This window comes from Prinia subflava, chromosome 30 (genome assembly GCF_021018805.1).
Source record: "Prinia subflava isolate CZ2003 ecotype Zambia chromosome 30, Cam_Psub_1.2, whole genome shotgun sequence".
In the NCBI taxonomy this organism is placed as follows: domain Eukaryota; kingdom Metazoa; phylum Chordata; class Aves; order Passeriformes; family Cisticolidae; genus Prinia; species Prinia subflava.
In genome coordinates, this window is record NC_086276.1 from 1,387,032 (window position 1) to 1,412,825 (window position 25,794).

At 52.3% G+C, this 25,794-nt stretch overlaps 2 protein-coding genes and 1 long non-coding RNA gene across 4 annotated transcripts in view; 1 reads left to right on the plus strand and 2 right to left on the minus strand.

Moving 5' to 3' along the window:
• The first annotated feature begins 908 nt into the window (after positions 1–908).
• LOC134562689 (zinc finger protein 850-like) overlaps positions 909–25,794 on the plus strand; it is a 182,442-nt gene continuing 157,556 nt past the window's right edge. Inside the window, exons 1-3 of the mRNA XM_063420194.1 lie at positions 909–1,135; positions 1,786–1,863; positions 2,049–3,135. Coding sequence (XP_063276264.1) covers positions 994–1,135; positions 1,786–1,863; positions 2,049–3,135 — 1,307 coding nt within the window. The 5' untranslated portion in view covers positions 909–993. The remainder of the gene's footprint in view (positions 1,136–1,785; positions 1,864–2,048; positions 3,136–25,794) is intronic.
• LOC134562755 (uncharacterized) lies at positions 4,847–9,448 on the minus strand. Its single transcript, XR_010083263.1, has 2 exons — positions 7,807–9,448; positions 4,847–7,399 (listed from the first exon to the last, which is right to left on the minus strand). It is a non-coding gene; the product is annotated as an uncharacterized LOC134562755 (long non-coding RNA).
• On the minus strand, positions 9,457–22,253 carry LOC134562698 (zinc finger protein 271-like). 2 transcript variants are annotated; one of them, XM_063420208.1, is made up of 2 exons: positions 13,360–13,527; positions 9,457–12,719 (listed from the first exon to the last, which is right to left on the minus strand). In XM_063420208.1, the coding sequence occupies exon 2, from the start codon at positions 12,703–12,705 to the stop codon at positions 11,125–11,127; it is 1,581 nt and encodes a 526-aa protein (XP_063276278.1). In that variant the 5' UTR covers positions 12,706–12,719; positions 13,360–13,527; the 3' UTR covers positions 9,457–11,124. The 2 variants fall into 2 exon arrangements, with proteins under 2 accessions (XP_063276278.1, XP_063276279.1); XM_063420209.1 differs by lacking the exon at positions 13,360–13,527 and adding an exon at positions 22,170–22,253 and having other exon boundaries at positions 9,470–12,719.

Here is a 25,794-nt window from a genome sequence, read left to right on the forward strand (position 1 = left end):
GCAATCTGTCCAGTCACTGCCAGTCACTCCCAGTCTGATGCCAGTGGCCCCCAGTGTGATCCCAGTTGCTCCCTGTCAATGCCAGCATGACCCCAGTGGCCTCCAGTATGATCCCAGTCACTCCCTGTGTCTCTCAGTATATCCCAGTCACCCCCAGCATGCTCCCAGTCACTCCCACCTCCCAGTTGCTTTCGGCATGATTCCAGTTCCTCACAGCCACTTCCAGACAATCCCAGTATGATTCTCATCACCTCTCATAACTGTGTGATCACAGTTCTCCCCAGCATGGACTGACCTGTTCCCACTGTGATTCCAGTACAATCCCAGTTGCCCCAAGCATAGTTCCTGTTGTTCCCAGTTCCTCCCAGTATGATCCCAGTTGTCCCTAGAATAGTCCCAGTCCCTCTCAGCATGGTCCCAGTCATTCCCAGCATGGTCCTGGCTGTTCCCAGTGTTCTTCCAGTCCCCCCAGTACGATCACAGACACTCCCAGTATACCCCAGTGTCCCTCAGCATGCTTGTAGTCATTCCCCGTCACTCCCAGTTGTCCCAGTAAGGTTCCAGTTACCCCAGTACAGCCCAGCCACTCCCAGCGATTGCACTCCTGGCATCCCCCAGCCCTCTCTGCGTTCCCCCGTCCCGGATCTCCCGAGAGGAGCCCCAAGGGCTGGAAGTCCCCAGCCAGGGTCCCCAGCCAGCCCCAGTTTGGATGTGCAGCCCCAGTTTTCCCAGTTTCCCTCTCCTTTTCCCCGGGCCGGGTTCCCCCAGCCCCCAGCGGGTGGGAGCAGCCGAGAGCCCCGCGCTGCCCATCCCGACCTGTCCCGGCTCCATCCCCGCTGCTCCCGCGGGCTGCCAGGGGCTGGGAACGGGGGCACCGAGGGTGTGGCTGCTCCTGGGGGAGGAGGAGCAGGGATGGAAGAGGAGGGATGAAGAAGGAGCAGGAGAATGGATGGAAGCAGGAGAAGGAGGTGGGGTTAGGCAAGAGGAGGAGGGATGGAAGAGGAGGAGCCGGAGGAAGAGGAGGAGGAGGGACAAAGGAGGATCAAGAAAAGGAGAAAGAAGGCCACGAGGCCAAGCGCTCCCTGCATTTGCAGCCTCCCCTCACCTGTGGAATCATCACCCCCCAATCCCGCAGGTGCTGAGGGAGGGGGAGCTCAGCCCAGATAGCCTGGGGAGTCCATGAGTTGGTAGTTTTTGGGGGTAGATCTTTTGAGAATGAAGAACTCCAAAGCTGAGCTGAAAATTGCCCTTGGGGGGACACTGAGGGGTCCCAGTGGCGGCTGCCTGGAGGAGCAGAGCCCTGTGTCCCCCAGGACCCCAAAGTGGGGAGCCCAGAGAGGGGGGAGCGCCACAATCCACGGGACCCTCCACAGCCTGGAGAGGGGCAGGGGGGACTCCTTGGACCCCCTGCACCCCAAAGCAGTGAATAAGGGGAGAAGGGACCCTGGGACCCCAAAAACCCCCCAGCATCCCCAAATGGGGAGACAGAAGAGAGGGGAGCTGTTCAGGATCCTGGGAGTCCCAGCAGCCTGGGGAGGGCAGGGACCCAGTAGATGGAGGACCCCAATACAAGCAGGACCCCCAGCAGCTGGGACAGGGGGAACCTCCAAACACCAAAGAGGAGAGAGTAGAGACAGGGAACTGCTGGGAGGCTTTTTCAGGGCTGAATCTTGGTGTTTGGGGGGTTTTTATGGACCCCAAATACCCGGTGACTTTTAGAGATGGACTTGGGGAGAAGGATTGTCAAACTGAAGGCACTCATGTATCATTTTTACCCTAAACCAGGATTTCCCATTCCCAATCATTGGCCAATGGAAGAGGAAGCTGTGAGGAAAAGGAAGATGCCCCAGAACTCCCAGGCAGGTGAGGAGGAAGTCACTGCCCCCTTCCCTCTCTCCCCTGCTCCATCTCCCAGCCCAGCCTGACCCCTGGCTGCAGGACAGCCCCGCTGCTGACGCCGTCCTGCCGGGGATGGACTGAGGGGATCTCCTTCCCCTTCCCTGTGGCACCGAGGCAAATCCCATCCTCTCCTTGTCCTTCCTCCCCAGACAAGGAGCTGAGGATGGAGACCAGGGAGGACAAATCCCCACAGCAGAACCTCATGGGAGAGGCCGTTTGGAGCAGCTCCAGTGCTCAGGAATCCAATGAGGAGGAAAATCCCCTGAGATCCTTCACAAGGAGGGGCTGCAAAGACAGATCGGAGGGATGTGAGGAGGAAAGACCCACACTGTGCCGGGAAGGCGGCCGGAGATGGAGCCAGAGCTCAGAGCTGGTGGAGCATGAGAAGCTTCCTGATGGGGAGAAGCCCAACAAGTGCTCCGAGTGTGGAAAGAGCTTTAAACAGAGGTCCAACCTAATCAGGCACCAGAGGATTCACACTGGGGAACGACCCCACGAGTGTGAGGAATGTGGGAAGAGGTTTCAGTGGAGCTACACCCTGATCCGTCACCAGATGGTCCACACGGGGGAGAGGCCCTACGAGTGTGATAAATGCAGGAAGAGGTTTCAGCTCAGCTCCAGTCTCCTCCTGCACCAGTGCACACACACGGAGGAGAGGCCCTTCCGCTGCCCTGACTGCGGGAAGGGCTTCAGGCAAAACACTCATCTTGACAGGCACCGGCGCATCCACACTGGGGAGAGGCCCCACAAGTGTGAGGAATGTGGGATGAGCTTCAGCCGGAGCTCCCACCTGAACCGGCACCAGAGGACCCACACTGGGGAACGGCCCTACGAGTGTGGGGAATGTGGGAAGAGCTTCAGGCAGAGCTCCAACCTAATCCAGCACCAGAACATCCACACTGGGGAAAGGCTTTACAAGTGTGGGGAATGTGGGAAGAGCTTCAACCAGCATGCCAACCTGATCAGCCACCAAAAGATCCACACTGGGGAGAGGCCATACAAGTGTTCTGAGTGTGGGAAGAAGTTTCGGATCAGCACCCAGCTCCTTGTACATCAGCAAATTCACTCAGAGGAGAGGCCCTTCCACTGCCCCGACTGCGGGAAGGGCTTCAAGCAGAACTCCACCCTCATCATCCACCGGCGCGTTCACGCCCGGGAGAGGCCCTACGAGTGTCCCCAGTGTGAGAAGAACTTCTTACACAGCTCATCCTTGACCAGACACCAACAGAGGCACCAGTAAGGGACGCCCTGTGAGTGCCCCCAGTGCAGGAACAGCTTCGTGCACTGCTCCAACTCCATCCCCCACTGGAGTACCCATGTTGAGCAGAGCCCTGGTGACCCACATTCCCTGTGATCCATGTTGGGAAGGCACTATTCTGGTTATCCTTTTGTTTTGACCTTAATTTTCCTCTGATTCATCTTCATCCCTTAAAAAGAGCCAAAACAGGGTTGAAAAGAAAGAAATTGACCAAATATTTCTGAAGTCCCACCATTTCACAGGTAATTGAGGGGGAGTTTAGGATTGGAGCCATATTCTGGAGGATTTGTGTGTTCTTGGGGGATTTTTGCTGGATACTCCATCTCTTTGCACTCTTAAAGCCAAAAGGGATCATCTGTCACCTCAAAACCATGCAAATCCCACTAGGAACAACTCATTTTTAACCTAGAAAGGCTGAATCCTACTGTAACCTGAGGGGTTCATGGCTAGGGAGACACAAATCATGACTCGAGACCTCTGGATCATGAGACAAACAGCATGTTTTATTGTTTGGATCTCCCTGATATACTAAGTTCTAAACTCCCAGTTCTAGCTCCTAGCCCTGCCCAGCTCCTTGACCAGTGATATGTCTGCTCTCTGAACTGGCTATGACTGGTTCAGGTGTCTGCATGAGCTCTCCCACTCACCTAGAGACTTCTAGAACAAGGCAGGTCAGCTGAGTTGGGTCTGTTATGGCCAGATTTATCTTCTCTGGCTGACAGATTAGCTATTCTGTCGCCCTTTCGGTTCTAATTAAAAAAAGGAAATGTTCTTTGTTATCCTTCTTGCAGGCACCTTGCAGGTAGGACGACAAAGACAGTATGAATTTAATTTGAATGAGGCTTTGTACTCAATTTGATAAACTTAAGTTTCCCTAGCCAGTGATGTGTCTCGTGTGTTATTGGAGCTGCAGTATTCACGTCTAGGAGGTGTTAGGCGAAATCCACTAATACCACAATTTGCCAGGCTAGCATGTCACAGGTTAATTGCTTAGAAGTTACAGGTTCCAACTTGACACTAGAAAACAGTAAACAATTAAACTAAAAACCATTTCAATCAAAACACACATCTTTCTGCCTCTGATGTCTCCCAAATGTTTGAATCTTGGAGTAAAGCAAGGTGGTGGGTAAATTGTCTTACTGTTGACAATCTTTTACTTAGAAAAACATGAGAGCACCTAAAGCTCTTGAGGAGGTGTACACCCACCCCACACTTTTTACCTTTCTTTAACAATTATGACAGGAATAAAACACGTATTTTTGAACATGACTAAGGTGAAACTTCAAACTGCTTATATGTTTTACCATCACTCAGGCTCTGCTACAGCTGAAGGGCCTCTTTATCACAGTGAGGACTTGAAGAGCCTCTTCTGGATGAGGCTTTTCATGTTTATCTGAGGAAAAAAGATTTAACTTCTCTAAAGCCAAATCAGTTAGTCAAAGTGACTTGCTTTCACTTTTAGAAATTTGCTATTGACTTGAACAGGAGTTGGCATGAGTGAAATATGAAAGGTGGTTGTTAGTAATTTTTAGCATGAAAATGCTTTGTTGAAATGCTGTAACTGAAATGGTAGGATTTTTGGAAGAGAAAAATAAGTATCTTGGTGCTTCCCTTTTTCTTTGGAGGGTAAAAACAGCATGTAAATGATTATGAATTTTATACAGAAGAAATTATCAAATAAAACCAAAATTTTAAATATCACATAGCATTTTATTGTAACTTCAATATGCCCCTGGAAAGAAAAGAGTTTACTATTGTTAGGATTAAACTGTCGGGAGTATTTAAAAACAGTATTAGAATGGATACTTGTTTTAATGGTAGCTATTTGTTGTGTCCGATGATTGAAAACACAATTCTGTGGTTAGTCCTCTCTGGGTTTTTCTGTGTGTTGATCATCCGCACTGCCGCGGGCAGTGGCTGTGGCCGGCGGGGCTGGGAGGGGCGCCCGCCGCTCCCCGCGGCCGCCTGCCCGTGCTCTGCTCTCCGCTCCCGCTGTGGGGGCGGCGCTGCTCGGGGCCCTCAAGATGGGGATTACCGTGTGAAGCGCAGAATAAGGACTTTACAGGTAGAAATTGTAAAGCAGTATGTTTTATTTCCAGCTGGGACACACAGGGGGATATCTCCTCCAAACCGTGCGTACCTGGTCAGAACAAGGTCCAGGTTTAAATGCACATGGATCCCACAAACCCACACCTCCCCACCCGCCCATTCCCCGCCTTCTCTCGCTTCGTGTTCTAATTAGCTGTCACACCTCCTGGCAGTGTGAGTTGGGGTCTTGGGAGGAAGGCCATCATCTTCCTCAGGCTGATCTTCGCTTCTGGGCAGGCACAGTGGAGGTTTGGGTATTTTTCAGGTCACTTTGCTCTTGCCAAAGATTAAGAGCTTGATTTTGCTGGGTTCAAGCCACAAAGTTGTGCTTTATCGATTTTTGACAAATACCTAGGTCCTGCTTTGCTGAGTTTCAACATACATCTTACCTGTATGACTTCTACTTAGTAACTACCTAACAACCAAGCTTAATGGCTAATCTTCTATGTGTTCTCAGTACAAGCTGTTTCTCTACTACAAAATCACCAAAAGCTGCTTCTAAAATCTTGTATTTGTATATTCATAAACATCCTCCATATCACATGTAGGTTTTTTTTTTTCTAGTACAGTATCAGCTTAAGAGGGCCCGCAGCAGACGGCAGGTTGGGCTGTTGTAGGAGCAGTGGAGTGACTTGTAGGGCTTTCTCAGCTTACAAGAGTTGGCCACGCTTTACTGGGTGATTTTGCTGAGGGGGAGGCAGGGAATGCGGTGCCGCTTCTGTTTTGCTTTGTGGTTGCCTGAGGCTTCACACACTCCCCTCTCTTGCAGTCTCTGTCGCTGCTGGTCCGCTTTCGCAGAGGGCGGGCTGAGAGGGGCCATGCTGCTAGGAAGGGTCTCCCTGTCCCCAGCCACCCGCCGCCACTCGGCTCTGACTGAGGCCACAGGGTGCGGGGCAGCAACAGCTTTTTTGGGATATTGTCAGGGTCCCCTCCAGGGTTATACGGATCGGGGGACCAAGGGCTGTCCTTTGGTTCTCCCTGCCCAGCCCAGGCAGACTTACAGGCTCTCTCTGGCTGCACAAAGGGGTCGATACCGTTGCTGCTGTGGTTACCAGGCAGTGCGGTTTGTCGGCGGTGGCGGGCGGCTCCGCTCCGTTCTGTTGACGTCTGGGGCTGCTCACAGCTGTGATGTCCCGCGGCCCCGGGCGCCAGCCGGGTCTCCCATTCTCTGGGTGCCGACTGCTGCGCCGGCTGCCTCGGTGTTTCTCAGGTTTCTCGAGTGCTGACTGAGGATGCGGCGGTACATGGTAGCTCGTGTCCCCGGTGCTGGCAGCTCTACGCACGGCTCGGGCAGCGCTGGCAGCTCTATGCACGGCTCGGGCAGCGCTGGGTCAGCTCCGGCGGCGGGGCAGCCGCTTCTCCTCCGGCCTGTGGAGCGCGCGTTCCGCCATCTCGAGCAGGAACATCCCGCGCCCTGTGGCCAGCACCATCTTGGGTGAGTGCCCCTCGTTCCGCGTGCTCTCCGCCACCTTGGGGGTTTTCGGCGGGCTCTCTCCGTGCCGCTTTACAGGGTGCAGAGCCTAAAGATGGTTTCTGTAGCGGGGGTGTGGGCGGACCCGACCATGCTGAGGATGGACTCAGTGCGGGCGGCAGCGGGGGAACTCTAGTAAATAATGGCTGCTTTCCCCTCGGTTTTTCACCTGCTGCTCTGCCCCGCTCAGCGTCCTTGGCAGGCCAAAAAAGTGGGCGATGTCTGTGGCATTTTTGCTGCCATCTCTGCGTCCTGCTTGGCTTCCAACCACCTCAGCAAGTCCAAAACAATTTTCCAGGGCTTTATAAGGTTTACTCCATGGTTACCAGACCACGCTAGCAGCGTTAGCAACACCGGCTGCATGTACTGTACTCCCCATTTAGGTGACAGGAGAATCAATACCTGGACAAGGAGGTTGTCTTCCAGTGATATCCATCTTGCCATGTTTCCGATGGTTTTTTTTCTATTTTTTCAGCTTTTTGCTTTTGTTCTTCCAGCTCTCACGCTGACTTGTTTTACAGATTTTTCCAGCTTCTCGTTTTTCAGCTTTTCCAGCTTCTCCGCCTCTCACACTGCATGTATTTTTATACACCCTGATGGGCTGTTCTGTCTCCCTTCACTCTCTGGCGGAATGGCTGTCGTCTTCACACAGAAGCACCACATGCAATGCGAGGGGGTCATGGCTAGGGAGACACAAATCATGACTCGAGACCTCTTGATCATGAGACAAACAGCACATTTTATTGTTCCTAACTCCCTTACATAGGAAGTTCAAAACTCCCAGTTCTACACTCGTTGGTCTGGCTCTTAGCTCTGCCCTGGACTAGTGATATGTCTGCTCTTAGCTCCTTGACCAGTGATATGTCTGCTCTCCAGACTGGCTATGACTGGCTGAGGTGTCTGCAGGAGCTCTCCTGTTTACTCAGGGACTTCTAGAACAAGCCAGGTCAGCTGAGTTGGGTCTGTTAGACCTGATTTATCTTGTCTAGCTAATAGATTAGCTATGACAGTTGTCCTGGAACCGGGGGCTGTGCTGGGCTGAGAGATGGAGGGGGAGAGAGGGGGAAAGGGGCAGTGACTTCCTCCTCACCTGCCTCGAGTGCCCTGGGTCATCTTCCTCCCAGCCTCCTCCTCCATCCAGCCAAGGCTGGGAATGGAAAATTCTAGTTTGTAGTAAAACAAGGGATGAGCAGATTGAATTTGAAATTCCCTCTGCCCAAGTCCATCTCTAGAAGTCACCAGGCATCTGGGGTCCATAAAAAGCTCCCAAACACCAAGATTTGGCACCGAAAAAGCCTCCCAGGAGTTCCCATTCTCTGGTCTCTCCCATTAGGGAGACTTTGGGGTTTCCCCCAGTCACAGCTGCGGGGGGTCATGCTTCTATTGGGGGTCCCCACCATCCTCAGGCTGCTGGGAGTCCCAGGAACCGGAAAAGCTCGCCCCTCTTCTGTCTCCCCATTTGGGAATGCTGGCAGTAACTGGCCACATACTGGGAGTGCCAAGAAAAATGGGACCACATGGAGGGAGTTACTGGGCTCATACTGGGAGCAGCCACTTCCAGCACTGGCACCCCCGAACCCCTTTCCCACTCATCCCGCCCATCCAGCCCCAGCACCCCCCGCTGGGGTCCCGGCAATCCCAGGGGTGCCCCCTCTTGGGGTCCCCGCTTTGCAATTCTGGGGCTCTCCTCTCTCTGGGGTCCCGCTCAGGGAAGCCGCAGCTCTCCCGGGGCTCCCCAAACCCGCTGTCCTTGCCCTCCAACGGGGCACCTGCGGGATGGGGGCGGTCCGGGGGGCTGCGAGTTCAGGGAGCGCTGGAGCCGCCTCTGCCTCCTCTGCCCTTCTCCTCCTGCTCCCTGCTGCCGCTCTGCCTCTTCCTCCCTCCCTCCTCCTCCTCCCCCGTTCCCAGCCCCGAACTGTGGGGGCGGGGTCAGGGAAAGGGCGGGAACTGTGAGGGGAAAGGGGCGGGGTCAAGGAAAGGCCGGGAATCATGAGGGAGAATGGGCGTGGCCAAGGGGACACACAGTCCTATAAGGGCCAGGTTTTGTCTAAAATCACCCAAATGGGAATAAAATTCTCTAAAGGGGTCTAAAATCCACCCTAAACCTAATCAGGTTTGGCCTCAATTTACCCAAAGGAGACTTGAATCCCCACAAAGTGGCTTAAAATCACACAAAGGGCCCTAAAATCCACCCTAAATCCACAAATTTGGCCTAAGGTCAGCCAAATGCTGTTAAGATCATCCAAAGGGTTATAAAATCCAACCAAAGGGCTCTAAAACTGCACAATGTGGTTTAAAATCCTGAGAAAATTGCTTCAAAGCACACTTAAATCTCCCAAATGGGCATAAAATCCACCATGAAAGTACCTAGGTTTACCTAAAATCACCCAAAGGGATCCAAAGTCCACCTTAACACCCAGATTTGCCCTAAATTCACAAACATGTTGAAATCCCACCCATATAAACCTAAAATCCTCCAGAGGGATCTAAAATCCACCCTAACACTGCCCAGCTTATCCTAAAATCACCCAAATGTGACTAAACTTTACCAGATTTGCCCTAAAATCAGCCAAAGGGGCCTAAAATCCACACTAAAAGGCTCGAAAACCCAGCCTAAACCTGCCCAGTTTGGACTAAAATCAGCCAAATTGGTCTATAATGATCCAAAGGAGTCTAAAATCCATCCTAATTCTGCCCAGTCTGGCCTAAAATCACCCAAACTGGCCTAAAATTTCCAGGACTGAGACCAGCATCAGCACCAGAAAGGCCACCAGCACCAAGACTGAGACCGACACCGGATCCGAGACTGGGATCGAGAGTGGTGCCGCTCTGGGACCGGCACTGAGACCACCCAGAACCAACACCAGAACTGAGACTGGCACTGCAACAGCACCGGGACTGGGAGGGAGATTGCTCCGAGACTGAGAACGAGACCCAGACTGAGATCGGGACTGAACCCAGAACCAACATCGAGACTTGCACCGTTCCAGGACCAAGACTGAGACCAGGACTGGCACCACTCCGAGATCGAAATCGGCACTGAGACTGGAATCAGCACCAGGAGTCCTTGGGGACTGCTCCGAGACTGAGAATCAGACCAGGACAGGGACCAAAACTGAAACCGGGAGTGCTCCGGGACTGAGACTGAGACCAAGGCTGGAACCGGAACGGGGATGGAACATGGAATTGCTCTGGGATTGGCTCCAGGATCGCTCCGGAACTGTTGCGTTGGCTCCAGAGTGTTTTGGCTGTGCCAAAAGGCAGGACTGGGAGGAATTTCTGGACAGGGTGGGACCACCTCAGTTTGCATCGTTCCAGTGCAGCCATCCCAGGCCATATGATCCTAGTTTGTCCAATACCAGTCTGTGGTTCTGATCCAGATGGTCCCTGCGTGTGAAATCCCAGTCCATGCGATCCCAGTCTGTATAATCACAGTCTACAAGGTCCCAATCCCATCATCCCAGTCTGGATGCTCCTGATCCAGATGATCCCGCTCTGTGCAGTCCCAGGCTGGAGGATCCCAGTCCATGTGAGCCCAGCCCGCAAGATCCCAGTCTGGATGCTCCTGCATGCACACACTGCAAGGCTCTGGAATTCCAGTTCCCAGCAAGGAAAAGATCTTCCTGCCCTTGAAGGCAAAGCTCTGAAGAAGGAGCCAAAAGCCAAAGGCAGCAAGATCCTACAGGGACATTTCACTGCCAGCCCCCAGAACTTCATCCATGCTGGTTGTAGCCCCTGCATTGGGAATTCAATCAGGGCAGGGTCTTGGGTGGGAGCTGCCCTGGCTCAAGGGAGACACTAAGAGACAAAGAGAGCAGGCAGAGAGAGGCAGGAGAGAAAGGAGGACACCAACACAATCAGCTGAGAAGGTGGCACTGTGAGAACAGAACTGACACTGACTGAAAATGAATGGGACAGAAATGAAGAACTCTCAAAGTCTAATTTGCTATTAAAACACATCCCACCTACTCAGCCCCACACAATCCAAATCCCACTGCTCCAAATTTGGATCCCACTTCTCCCAATTTCCTTCCAACCTCATCTCACCCTGGTGGCTGTGGAATCGAGTAACTTTGGAGTGGGATTGAGTTTTTCTGAGGTGGGAACAAGCCACTTTGAGGTGGGATTGCGCCCTTTTGGGTTAAAAATGAGTTGTTCTCAGTCGGACTGGAGCAGTTTTGAGGTGACAGACTGATCCCTCTTGGATTCTTGAGTGCAAAGAGAGGAAGAAGAGAAAAAAATGAAGGCCAAAACAAAAGGATAACCACCCAGGTGTCTTCCCATCCTATGAATTATAAGGAATGTGGGTCACCAGGGCTCTGCCCAACTTGAGTCCTGCAGTGGGGGGGATGGAGCTGAGCAGCGCATGAAGCTCTTCCTGCACTAGGGGCACTTGCAGGGCCTTCCCTTACTGGTGGCTATGTTGGTGTCTGGTCAAGCTTGAGCTCCTGGAGAAGCTCTTCCCACACTGGGGACACTTGAATGGCCTTTCCCCAGTGTGGATGCGCCGGTGGATGATGAGGGTGCAGTTCTGTGTGAAGCCCTTCCCACAGTCGGGGCAGTGGAAGGGCCTCTCCTCTGTGTGAATCTGCTGGTGCAGGAGGAGATGGGAGCTGGTGGGAAACCTCTTCCCACACTCGGAACACTCATAGGGCTTCTCCCCAGTGTGGATTTTTTGGTGGACAATCAGGTTGGCGCTGTGCTTGAAGCCCTTCCCACATTCCCTACACTTGTAGGGCCTTTCCCCAGTGTGGATGTTCTGGTGCTGGATCAGGTGTTTCCTCTGTCTGAAGCTCTTCCCACACTCTGCACACTCGTAGGGCCGTTCCCCAGTGTGGGTCCTCTGGTGGCAGATCAGGTTGGAGCTCTGGCTGAAGCTCATCCCACATTCCTCACACTTGTAGGGTCTCTCCCCGGTGTGGATGCGCCGGTGCTTCATGAGAGTGGAGTTTTGCTTGAAGCCCTTCCCGCAGTCGGGGCAGCGGAAGGGCCTCTCCTCCGTGTGCGTGCGCTGGTGCAGGAGGAGACTGGAGCTGGTCTGAAACCTCTTCCTGCATTTATCACACTCGTAGGGCCTCTCCCCAGTGTGGATGCGCCGGTGCCTGCTGAGTGTGGAGTTTTGCTTGAAGCCCTTCCTACAGTCGGGGCAGCGGAAGGGCCTCTCCTCTGTGTGAATCCGCTGATGCCTAAGGAGATCGGAGCTGGTCTGAAACCTCTTCCTGCATTTATCACACTCGTAGGGCCTCTCTCCAGTGTGGATCCTCTGGTGGGCACTCAGGGCAGAGCTCTGTCTGAAGCATTTCCCACATTCCCGACACTCGTAGGGCCTCTCCCCACTGTGGATCATCTGGTGCTTTATTAGTTCGGAGCTCGTCTTGAAGCTCTTCCTACATTCCCCACACTCGTAGGGTCTCTCACCAGTGTGGATCGTCTGGTGACAGAGCAGGTGGGCACTGTTCTGAAACCTCTTTCCGCATTCCCCACATTCATAGGGTCTCTCCCCAGTGTGGATCCTCTTGTGCTGGACCAGTTGGTTGCTGTTCCTGAAGCTCTTCCCACATTCCGCACATGTGTAGGGTCGTTCCCCAGTGTGGATCCTCTGGTGGCAGATCAGGACAGACCTCTGGCTGAAACTCTTCCCACATTCCCCACACTCGTAGGGTCGTTCCCCAGTGTGGGTCCTCTGGTGGCGGATCAGGCTGGACCTCAGGCTGAAGCTCTTCTCACACTCCAAGCATCTGTGGGGCTTCTCCCCATCAGGAAGCTGCTCATGCACCACCAGCGCTGAGCTCTGGCTCGATCTTTGACTGCCTTCTTGGCACAGGGTGGGACTTTTCTCCTCAAATCCCCCTGATCCGCGTTTGCAGCCCCTCCTCGTGAGGGATCTCCAGGGCTTTTCCTCCCTGGTGGATTCCTGTGCTGTGGAGCCACTCCAAACGCCCTCTCCCACGAGGTTCTGCTGCAGAGATTTGTCCTTTTTGGTCTCCATGCTCAGCTCCTTGTCTGGGGAAGGAAGGACAAGGAGAGGATGGGATTTGCCTCCGTTCCAGAGGGAAGGGGAAGGAGATCCCCCCCTGCTCTGTCCCCAGCCTCCCCAGGCTGCTGGGAGTCCCAGGAACCCAAAAAGACCCCTCCTCGTCTGCCTCCCCACTTAGGGAAACTGGGAGTGACTGGGCTCATACTGGGAGTGCTGAGAAAAGTGGAACCACACGGGGGAGGGGCAGGGTGCAACTGGGCTCATACTGGGAGCAGCCACTTCCAGCACCGGCACCCCCAAACCCCTTTCCCGCTCATCCTACCCCTCCAGCCCCAGCACCCCTTGCAAAGGTCCCGGCAATCCCAGGGGTCCCCCCCTCTCGGGGTCCCTGCTTTGTGGTTCTGGGGCTCTTCTCTCCCCAGAGTCCCTTTAAGTGAAGCTGCACCTGTCCCAGGGGTCCCAAAACCGGTGTCCCCCCGCCCCTGCCGGGGCTCTGCCACCACAAGGACACCCCAAAAACACCTCCCGGGAGCCCCCGATGTCCCCCAGAGGGGCAGCTGCGCCTCTGCTTTGGAGCCCTGCAAGCTCCAAACATGTCCCCCAAAAAAACCCCAAACCCAGGGACGCCCCCGGGATATTTGGGGCGAGCTCCCCCTCCTCGGGCACCTGCGGGATGGGGGCGATGCTCCCTGGCCGTGCTGCGAGTTCAGGGAGCGCGGGAGCCGCCTCTGCCTCCTCTGCCCTTCTCCTCCTGCTCCCTGCTGCCGCTCTGCCTCTTCCTCCCTCCCTCCTCCTCCTCCCCCGTTCCCAACCCCGAACTGTGGGGGCGGGGTCAGGGAAAGGGCGGGAACTGTGAGGGGAAAGGGGCGGGGTCAAGGACAGGGCGGGAATTATGAGGGAAAGGAGCTCGGCCAAGGGGACGTGCGGTGCTAAAAGGGCCTGGTTTGGCTTAAAATCACCCAAAGAGGCCTAAAATAATTCAAAGGGACTTAAAATCCACCATTATTCCACATGCTTTGGGCCAGAATCAGCCAAATGGGGTTAAAATCGTCCAAAGGGGTCTAAAATCCAACCAAAGGGTCCTAAAACTGCACAAACTGGTTTTAAACCCTCAAAAAAATTGCTTCAAATCACCCTTAAATCTCCCAAATGGGCATAAAATCCACCCTCAAAAAACCTAGGATTGCCTAAAATCACCCAAAGGGCCCTGAGGTCAACCCTAACACCTTACCAGATTTGGCCCAAAATCACCCAAACATACCTAAGCCCCATGGAAGTAGACCTAAAATCCTCCAAAGGGATCTAAAATCCACCCTGAAACTGCCCGGGTTATCCCAAAATCACCCAAATGGGACTAAACTCCACCAGATTTGGCCAAAAATCACCCAAAGGAACCTAAAACCTTGTTGGAAAAACCGGGACCACACTGAGAACAACTGGGACCATGCTGGGGGACACTGGGAGCGAGTGGGGGTGACTGGATCTTCACTGGGGGAACTGGGCATGACTTGGGACCATGCTGGGAGGGACTTGGATCATCTACAGACTCACTGGGTCTACACCGGGGCAACTGGGATCCCACTGGGAGGAACAGGGAGACACTGGAACCATGCTGGGGGCAACTGGGATCCCACTGGGAGGAACAGGGAGACACTGGAATCATGCGGGGGGCAACTGGAATCAGACTGGGATCACAGTGGGAGCAGCTGGGTGATGCTCGGGAAGACTGGGAACATACTGGATGTTATAAACGCCAGGACAAATTTATTGCCAAATTCAATAGTTTGGTTTATTAACATCCAAATCACAAAATTTAGAATCAAATTATAACAATTTCAAACAATAAAAACAAAACAATACGAACCCCACGAACAGCAAACTTACTTGACCGAAGTTCTCCCGGGAAAAGTAGAGCCAAGGGTGACCCCAGAGACACAGGACCTGGCAGCCTTGTCTCTAGCTGGGTTCACCAACTTGCCCACCTAAAGACCCAACTTAAATACACTTAGTTTCCCCCTCGGCAACTTTCCTCCCATTGTTTCTCTAATCATCGACCATTAACTTTATTTACATTAATTCCCGAAAGGGTCCCCGGGCACATTCAAATGCTAATGTCCAGAGTTAGTCCTTGCTTTGAGTAACTGTCGTAGAGGTGTGTGATGACCGGTGTAAGTCCTCGCTGGCACGTCTTTGCTGGCACGTAGCGTTTGACCTGTTGCGAGTCCCAATGAGTTGAGCTGCACGTAGGCAGGGGCAAGTCGTTCTCACCTTCCATTTTTGGAACCCGGAAGATCAGGGAGGTGCTTTACAGAAATTCATACAATATATATCACAGTTCCCAATCTATAATTATTTATAAAACATGAATTAAATAACCATATTTCCCACAACTCCCCCATTTCTTTTCTTTTGTCAATAATTTTAATTCATGTTTTGTATTTAACTTAATTGTTTTCCTCTCTCGAGTTTCCCGTTCCTTGGAGAAACACCTGACCAGCGATTCCTGAACCATGTTTGCCTTTTCTGCTTTTCTTCTATCTTTCCAATTCCCATGTCCCTGACTGCCTTTGAGTGCCAGCTAGTTACTTGTGTCTTAACAGGGGTAACTTTTTGGAGGAGCCTTATGTCACACTCCCTAGAGTGATCCGCAGAGGCTTCCCTCTGTCTGGCCCAGCGTCTGTCGGGTTGCAACCGAACAACGGGGAAGTTTCTTCGCGACAGCAGGGGCTCTCTGCTCGGACCCTCGGGGTGGTTCGGACGGCACACCTCCTTTTTTAAAAATTCCCCACCGAGATTACTTTACTTGCTCTGCCACCCACGGCACTACATTAGTTCGACGGCACTCCGTGGCTAACACTTGGGCCTTTAGATCCAATTTTCCCTTTAACCCCTTTTCGTATATTGAATACCACCCGGGATACTTTGGTTCTATCAATCCCAAACGTGTGGCACAGTTTAAGAATCGCATAGTCAGAGTCTGTTTTTCCTCAGAACACCTGGGGCATAACCCCAGCGGCCCCCCCACCCCCACTTGCAGTGCACCACCCAAATTTCAAGACAATAATTGTATTTGAAATGGATATATGGATTGCAGGGGGGCATCCAGGTTCAGAGCAGCGCATGGATATTTCTTCTGCCATTTGTTTCTGATATCCTGGGGTTGGAGTTCTTTCTCTTTAAATTTCTGGAGCTCCGGATTCACCCTTCCTGATGTTCTAACACCTTCCTTCTGGTTACCCTTCCCTCTCTCAGTCCTCCTTGTCGGGTGGTTATTAAGTTTCCTTTGAGGCTCCTCTAGGCTGCAGCTTAATGTTTCCAGGGTGTTGGCATCCTCGGTGCAGCCGGACCCTCAGATCTCCGGGGGAAGAGATGACCTTCCATTCGGGGTTTTCCCTCGGGGCTGTTAGTTTCTTAACCCTGGAGGCGTGTGTCCAGCCTCTTTCAGCTGTTCGGATGGTTGTATCTGTAGTTAAAAGGACAAGAAAGGGTCCCTCCTAATGAGGGGTTAATGACACCGCTTTCCAAGCTCTGATCAGTACTTTACCTCCTGGTTGTATCTCATGAATATACATCGAAATCCTGCAACTTCCTCAGATTGAATTTACCTAATACAAAATTCCAAACCAGCCCAATACTACAAGAATATTGTATAAAGAGAATCCCTGTCATGTCTACCATTCAGAAAATCTGAATATTAGAACAAGTTATCTAATAGTACATTCACACCTTTACCATAAAAACAATTTTGTCCCTGGATCACTATGATTCTCACCTCACTATCCACCCAATGTACCATACCATCCAGAATTTTTCCCCTTTTTTGTACTGTTACAGGAAAAATCAGAAAGAAAATTTTACTTCTTATTAAACATACAAACAATTCTTTTTACATCCTACCAATACTTCTGACAGTGTCCACTGGATATATAGCGAGCAAACAATAAACACTAAGACTACTCCAAATCCCATAGTATTAACACAGGTTTTAGCTTTTTAAAGAAAAATTCAGTTTAAAAAATCATAGATGAGCACAAACAATTTGGGCTTATTTCAAGAATCAAACTCAGCACATTCAGAGTGATTTGGCATACAAACAAACATTCATAAAACCCAGTATCCTACAATGCTCGGTGACAACAGCAGTTTCCAGGACAATCAGCTGTTAAGGTTACACACATCCTCACTCAGTTTCTACAGCCTCAGTGTAATGAGTCTGCACTGCTGCTAATTAACTGAACTACAAATTTATATTCCAGACCCCTACTCAGCACATTCTCAGATACACACAGCCAAAAGAAGGACGCAACTTGAGTGAGACAATGAGACCACCTTGTCCCTATTTTCGATGTGCACCCTGCCATGGCCATTCTCACTCAGCCTCCAAGAAGCATCTGCCTTCACAACTGCTTCTCACCCTTGCTTCAGCCACCCCTAATGATCAGCAAAATTAACACAATTCCAGAAGCACTATCGGACCTTTCAGCTCTGCTGTTAGCTTGATGGCGACACTTCTTATTTTGGTTTGTAATTCCACTGCCTCGTAGCAATTGTGACTACACTCCTCAGATCCTCCCCAGGACCGAAACTGGGCGGGGTTTCAAGCAGCAGCAGTACGGAGTTCTAACTCCGGGGAATTTACCAGAATTGCCTCATATTTCAATAGCCGGGATTCAGTAAGCCATTTAAAACATACCCCACCGGTTTCCTGGCTCCCGCCCACTCCTGTGTAAGAACTCCATACGCCGTGTGATTGCTAACATCCACGAAAAGCTGGAACTCCCGGTTAATATACCGGGGCAGTTCCCATCAACTACTCGTGCAGATCCGTCTACAAACCATTTCTCACAGACAGGATCAGCTGCAGACCCCTATTTCAGCGTGGCAAGATACAATCCTGCAGCAGTAGCTGAAGTGACTTCTTCCCTTCATCAGAGAGCCAATTCAAACAGTCAGTGAGTAGTACAACTTAATAAAGGATAACTTTAAGCAAAATTTGTACAAATTAAGAGAAAAACTTAAGACCTCACCCATAATCCTGGGGGAGTATTTTAACAAGACAGAAAAAAACAAAGCACACCAAATAGAAGAAACTATTACAAAGAGCAGAACTTACTCTGTAATAAACCATACATTACTTAAATTCGGAACTTAAAACCCAGAAGTTTTCCAAAGCCAGGAGTCACTGTAAACATCAGGCCCCGGTAATCAGACAGCTTTATCTAGTACAATTATCAGAACATTAACACTACTGCTTTTTACTTCAGTCCAAAAAAACTTCACAAACTTAGCCTTTCTTAACAAACAAACTCGAGATAACTTGTGCCTAATTCCCAAAGTAAAGCTCCTGTATTTGCTATACATTCTTGCGTATTATTAAACTTAAATACACAAGCAAACACCGACCAAACTTAACACCGGTGACAAAATGCTGCCTCTCATACATCACTTACTCTCCACCAGAAAAACACAGGCACCAGGGCAACCTCAAGGTTCACATCCTCCAAATTGAGGAGCAAGTAAGAAGACATAATATCAAAGGGACAACACAAACCATCTAAAATTAAGAATCCCGGTTCCCAACTAGATAAAATACATACAGAATAGGAACTGCAAAGAATAAAGAAAAATCCTGTAACTACCAACACAGAGAATTATACCACTTTCCCAACTTAATACTAGAATCCTGACTCCAATTACCATTCCAACACTATCTCGACAGAAAGATTTAGTTTCCTGCCTCTCAACAGCCGCTTTAATTTGGACTTCACCGGCCACATGCTTCAACCTTTTGAAAGAAAAACTGAAACACACAAAACCCTTGCAGTACACTGTCTGCCAACACAAATGCCATATTCCTGCTCAAGCTGACAATCCGAATTCAAAATGTAGCAATTGTTTCAAACATAGACGAGCTACATCCACCATACTATCAACCTTTTGATTTGCACAAAATCCTCACATACAGTAGACAGACAACTAAAAGGAAGATATATTTTCAGCTTTTCAAGAACAAACACCTAGGTATTTCCTACGCATAAGTATAGCTCCCATTCTTGGTCTCTTCTCTCAATACTTTTATCTATTTTTGCTTCTTATTTCGCCTTACAGAGCGGTTTTCTGCCCCGGGCAGCCTTGTCTAATCACTTTAAAACTGCCGCTTTCCTTCGTCTCCCGGCAACCATGGACTGACTCGCCCTGCCGCTTGCGGGAAGGGGCGGGTTTCGTTCCATTCCCACGTTAGTGAAAAGAAAAAGAAAAAAAACAACTCCGCCGATCTCGTCCAGGAGAAAAAAAACTCTTAAAGCAAAATACACAACTCTAGGGAGTCTCCAAAATGTATTCAGCCTGAAGTAAAAGATCTACCACCACCAAGGAAAAGAGTAGGCAAGATTCCTTTTAATCCCTTTTCTATCTTTTTCTCCTTTTGCAGACTCACGTGAATTTTCGCATTTCTAATTTGCACGCTTCCCAACACCACTAGTTATTCTCTAATGCATTCCAATTCACCTTTGGTAATTTCTGTTTTGCTCTACTGTCAAATTTCTTACGGGAATGCTTCTTTTCCCCCATTTTTCCTCCCGGGCCATTCTTGCTCTCACACCAACTGTCCCACCCCGAATCCCTCCCGGGCTCTTCAAGATCTCCTTCGGGGGTCCTGGTTTTAGCCAGGGCTCTAACTGGTATATACCTGTCTGGTTTATTCTTCCACCCTTCGTTTTCCTTACCCTTCTTCTCTTTTTCTCCATATTTTAGCGTCGGTGGCCGAGGTGCGGGGTCAGGACCAGAAACGGGGGCAGGATTCCCTCTCGGGAATCTCCTTGAACGGGAGGGAGGTTTCTGGAGTGGCCGCTGAGCTCGGGGCTCCGCATGGGTCTCGGATGGCAGTGTTAACTCTGCCCCTGAGAAGGCCGGGGAGGAGGAAGTGGTAGGGGTAGGGGCTGGCAGGACGGGGGCCACCGAGCCGTGAGAGAAGTTTATCCCGTAGTCCAGTTCATTCCGTGTTTCCCTTTCCTCAGAACACAGCTTTACTCGTACCTCATACCATAACAGAACATATGCCAATTCCTCAAATTCTCTCCTTTTCTTCTTCGCTACATGTTCCCACAGAGCTTCCCACGCCCATTCGTCAAAAGTACCAAACACAGGCCATATAATATTAGGTCCTATCTCCTTTCCTCCCCAAACATTCATACACAAATAAATCATCCGATCTTTAGATGCTCCTCTCCTAATTGGGCATTCTTGCCAACCTTGCAACAACTTTCCTAATGGACTTTTCCGAGGAATTTCAAGATCAGCCCTCGCTGAGGTTTCCCTTAAAGAATCCTCCCGATCTCTGCTGAGATCTGATCCCATACTCCCCGTGGCACAGAAGTTATGGGATACCAAAAATTAAATCCCGAGTTTCCGAACTCGATGCCGTTAACTTAATGATCCAGCGGATGACCGTTCCGTGGATGTTCGGTTAACGGCGGGGCTCTGTAACCGCCACCGAAAAAATTAAGCGACCCCCCTGGTCGCGGTCAAGAAGGCTTACTCGTCCCCGAACTCAAAAAGGGACGTCCTCTTTCCTTCAGGACCCCTGGTGACCTCCCCCACCCCGTCGGGTAGCACTCACACACGAAGCGAAATATCACACATTCCAATCGCTTCCCCGTCGGTCGGCCGTGTCCCTCGCGGGAGCAGCGGAAACGCGACCTTAAGGTCCGCTCTCGCTTCGTGATAAATCACGTCTCATTCACACACACACTCACACACACATACACGTTCTCAAGCACTTGGTCACCCCCACTCAACCACGCTATACTTACGGTCCTTTTCCTGCGTGGATTCTTCGTGCACTTAGATTTTTACGAGTGAAACAATACCGCGGTTCCAGGGGAAAACCCCTGCTGAGTTCCCGAGCCCCCCCAAGCTAGCTTGTCCTAATGCCTAATCCCTTTGCTGTTGTGGGTTCTGGGTTCGTAAAGCCAGTTCGTTCTTCCGGACTTACCCGCTCTGCCAGGCCGCTTTTTACGGCGGGGCGCCCCCCGGTCAGAAGCAGGGATCCGTAGAATATTCAAAACTGGCCCCGCTGTTGGGCGTCAAAATTGTTATAAACGCCAGGACAAATTTATTGCCAAATTCAATAGTTTGGTTTATTAACATCCAAATCACAAAATTTAGAATCAAATTATAACAATTTCAAACAATAAAAACAAAACAATACGAACCCCACGAACAGCAAACTTACTTGACCGAAGTTCTCCCGGGAAAAGTAGAGCCAAGGGTGACCCCAGAGACACAGGACCTGGCAGCCTTGTCTCTAGCTGGGTTCACCAACTTGCCCACCTAAAGACCCAACTTAAATACACTTAGTTTCCCCCTCGGCAACTTTCCTCCCATTGTTTCTCTAATCATCGACCATTAACTTTATTTACATTAATTCCCGAAAGGGTCCCCGGGCACATTCAAATGCTAATGTCCAGAGTTAGTCCTTGCTTTGAGTAACTGTCGTAGAGGTGTGTGATGACCGGTGTAAGTCCTCGCTGGCACGTCTTTGCTGGCACGTAGCGTTTGACCTGTTGCGAGTCCCAATGAGTTGAGCTGCACGTAGGCAGGGGCAAGTCGTTCTCACCTTCCATTTTTGGAACCCGGAAGATCAGGGAGGTGCTTTACAGAAATTCATACAATATATATCACAGTTCCCAATCTATAATTATTTATAAAACATGAATTAAATAACCATATTTCCCACACTGGATTATACTGGTAACAACTGGGACAGCACTAAGGGTGACTGGGAGTGGCTGTGAGCAACTGGGATAAGGCTTGAAGAAAATCTGAGTATCTTAGAGTGACTGGGAACATGCTGGCAGCAACTGGGATATACTGGGAGAGACTGAAACCACAGTGGGGGTAAATGGGAACAACTGGAACCACACTGGATGATCATGGGAGCAGCTGTGCCCATGTCGGGGTCATACTGGGATCCTACTAGAACTGACTGGCATCATACTGGGAGTGACTGAAATAGTACTGGAAGTATATGAGAGTAGTGGGATCATACTGGAATCACACTGGGCCTGACTGGAAAGGTGCTGGCCGTGACTGGAACATACTGGGAGTGACTGGGAGTAACTGGGCCCACACTGGGAGTGCCAGGGAGTCACTCTGGGCATGGCTGTGCCCAAACCCGGTGTCCCCCCGGCCCCGCCGCTCCCGCGCGCTCCCCACGTGGCCCCGGCAGAGCTCGGAGGGCCCGGCCCGGGAAGCCCAACCCCCACCGCGGGGGGACCCGCATCCCCCGACCCCCAACGGGGCTCTGCCTCCACCGGGACACCCCAGAAACACCTCCCGGGAGCCCCCGATGTCCCCCCGAGGGGCATCTGCACCTCGGCTTTGGAGCCCTGCAAGCTCCAAACATCCCCCCCAAAAAACCCCAAACCCAGGGACCCCCCCGGGATATTTGGGGCGAGCTCCCCCTCCCCGGGCACCTGCGCGATGGGGGCGGTCCGGGGGGCTGCGAGTTCAGGGAGCGCTGGAGCCGCGCGGTTCCTCCGCTCGTTGTCTCCTCCCGCTCCCTCCTGCCGCTCCGCCTCTTCCTCCCTCCCTCCTCCTCCTCCCCCGTTCCCCGGACCCGTCGAAGCCCACGGAGGGAGCGGGAATGGAGCCGGGCCAGGTGGGAACGCAGAGAGGGTTGGGGAATGGCAGGAGTGGGATCACTGGGAGTGACTGAGTTATACTGGGATCATACTGGGATCATACCGGGAGTGAGTAGGAGCAGCGCGATGGCTCCAGCGCTGGGGCTGGCGGCGCTGCTGGGGTGGCGAGGGGGCAGTGGGACCTCCGGCAGCGGGACCTGAACGGGACCGAGACCCCCCTGCTCCCCTTATCCTGCACAGGGACCCCCCTGAATCCCCTATTTCTGTACATCAGGACCCCCTGCTCCCCTTTTCCCGGTCATCCCATGTCTCCCAGCCTCCACACTTCCCGTGTGCTTGACCCTGGCATGCCCTGGAATACCTTGGACCCCCATTCCTGCCTTTCCCAGCCCCCAGCCCTACATTTCTACAAAACCAGAGACCCCTGAAGTCCCTCTTCCCGAATATCCCGGGTTTCCCCAGCCTGTGACCCTCCTGTTTTGGGAAAACCTGGACTCCCCTTTCCTGGGCTCAAGGACCCCCTGGAACTCCCTTCTACCTCTCCCAGTCCTTGCTCCCCATTTCATTGACCCTGAGACCCCCCTGACCCCCCATTCCTGAGAACTGAGACACCCTTTTGCTGCTTTGCCCAGCACTGACACCCCACTGCACCCCCTTATCCGGCACCAACTCAACCTTTTCCTGGCCACCCCGCCTTTCCCAGCCCCCAGATCCACCCTTTTCCTTGACCCTGGCACCCCTGGGCCCCCATTCCTGCATTTCCCAGCCCCCAGCCCCTCCTTTCCTCACCCCGAGGAGCCCTGGCACCCCCTTTGCTGGACACAGGATTCCCTGGACACCCCATCCCACCTCTCCCAGTGCCTGCCCTCCCCTTTCCTTGACTCTGAGCCCCTGAACCTCCTTCCCAGCTCTCCCAGCTCTTCAAGTCCCTCCTTTCCTTGACCTGTTGACCCTCCTGGATCCCCAAACTCTCCCATTCAGTCTCCCCAGCTCCCCCAAATCTCTGTGTCCCCCCAGTGTCCCACTCCCTGCAGTACCTGGAAGCGGCGCTGTCAGAGCCCGGCCCAGGGGTCCCCCAGTCCTTGATTGTGGGCGGGACCCCTGTGAGCGCTGGGACAGCGAGCGGGGCTGGATGGAGCTGCAGAGAGCGGGGATGGCAGCGGGAGCTGAGCTGGGACACTGGGATAGCCAGAGCTGGGATATTGGGATAGGCAGAGCCGGGATATTGGGATAGGCAGAGCTGGGATATTGGGATAGGCAGAGCTGGGACACTGGGATAGGCAGAGCTGGGACATTGGGATAGGCAGAGCAGAGACATTGGGATAGCCAGAGCTGGGATAGTGGGATAGGCAGAGCTGGGATATTGGGATAACCAGAGCTGGGATAGTGGGATAGGCAGAGCTGGGATATTGGGATAACCAGAGCTGGGATATTGGGATTGCCATAGCTGGGATTTGGGATAGCTGAGCCGGCTCAAGGACAGGAACCGGCACGTGGCCGACAGTGACCTGGAAACGGGGCCGGTGCCACCAGAGCCAGGGGTGACTGGAGGGAGCCGGGGGCTGGGCTGGGATCTGTGGGAATGGAGGATTCTGAGGGGCTGGGCTGGGATCTGTGGGGGTGGAATGGGAATCCAGGGAGTTCCAAGGGGCTCTGAGGGGCTGGGACACATCTCCATGGCTCCATTCTCCCCTCCTTCCCAGGTCTCCACAGAGTGCAGGTGGTTTCCAGCTGTGACCTCCTGTCCAATGGAGCATCCCTGGATCCCACCGGTACGGCTCCGACGGGTGGGATTTCATCTTCTTCCAGCTGGGATCTGGGAGCTTTGCAGTGTCCATTGGTGCCACCTGGATCACCCAGAGGTGCTGGGAATCCAAAGGGATCACGGTGGAGCAGATGAAGCATTACCTGGGGCACACTGATGTGGAAGATCTCCCAAAATACATCAGATATGGTCAGGAGGCTGTGGAGTACAAAGGTGGGTGTGGGAGAGGGAGGGGAATTCCTATGGGAATGTTGGAATTCCGGAATGCAAGACGTCGGAATGGAGAAATTCCCATGGAATTTCCATGGCTGGATCTCACTCTCATCCCAGTTAGGTGAGAATTCCATGGATGGATCTCCCCTCCAACCCACTGCCATGGGAATTCCATGAGGAAATGATTTGCATTGATGACCAATGCACAGACAGCAGTGAAATGAGAAGGAATCCCTGCTGGGATTCCATGGGACACAAATCCCAATCCTGTCCCCAGGCCGGCTCTTTTGTGCCCGTGGCAGCACCAGGGGAGTGCCCTGTTCCTGCCCTGAGCCCAGCACAAGCCTTTCCTTGGGTGTTCTCTGCCCTGCCCGGGGCAGGAGGGCACTGCCGCAGTGGCTTTGGTGGCCCCGGGCACCCGGCCGGGCTGCAGCCCCTGCAGGGCTCCTTGGGAATGTCCAAGAGCAAAGTTTCAAGCAAACAACAGTTTCTGGAGGGGCTTCTCCCCCTTGGCCTGTGCTGGGAGCCCAAAGGCAACAGCGCGGGCACAACAGCTCAGAGTGCTGGAGCTCAGTGTCCCTTGGCCAGGCCGTGTTCCCTGGCTGTCCCCTGTCCCTTAGCTGTCCCCTGTCCCTCAGCTGTCCCCTGTCCCTCGGCTGTCCCCTGTCCCTCGGCTCTGTGGGACCAGGGGTGGCAGCAGGACCTGGGGCAGTCCTGGGGGAGAACAACCCTGAGCCCCAGCTGGGCCAGTTCCCCCAGTTCCACGCGGGGGAGGGACCCAGGTCACTCCCAGCATGGGCCCTGTGGCTCCCAGTCACCCCCAGTATGTTCCCAGTCACTTTCAGTGACACTCAGTATGATCCCAGTACCAGCCCAGTCACTCCCATTATGATCCCACTATGATCCCAGCATGGTCCCAGGTGCTCCCATTCAGTCCCAGCATGGTTCCAGCCGCTCCCAGTACAGTTCGAGTCACTTCCAGATACTCCCAGTATTCTTCCTTTATGCTTCCTCTGTGATCCCAGTCACCGCCAGTCTCTCCCAGTATATCCCAGTGTCCCCCAGTGTCCTTCCACTCACTCCCAGTTGCTCCCAGTAGCTTCCAACAGGATTCCAGTTGCTCACAGCCATTCCCAGTCAATTCCAACATGATTCCAGTCACTCCCTGTATATCCCAGTTGCCATCAGCATAGTCATAGTCATTGTCAGTCACAGCTACTTGGCCCAGTAAGGTCCCAGTTTCCACCAGTGTGATCCCAGTCACTCCAGAACTTTGGAAAAGCATGAAATATATGTCAATTACAAATGGAATCGATTTAATTTCTTTATTCAGTACTAATCTGTTATTACAAACAAAAACATGTTTCTGGGCTGAAGCTGTCACACACTGCAAAGATTTTTTGGTTGCTTTATTATTTAAAGGCTGTCCAGAGCCTGTGGAGCACCCGGCTCCCTGCCCCTCTGCCCACAGGGGTGCAG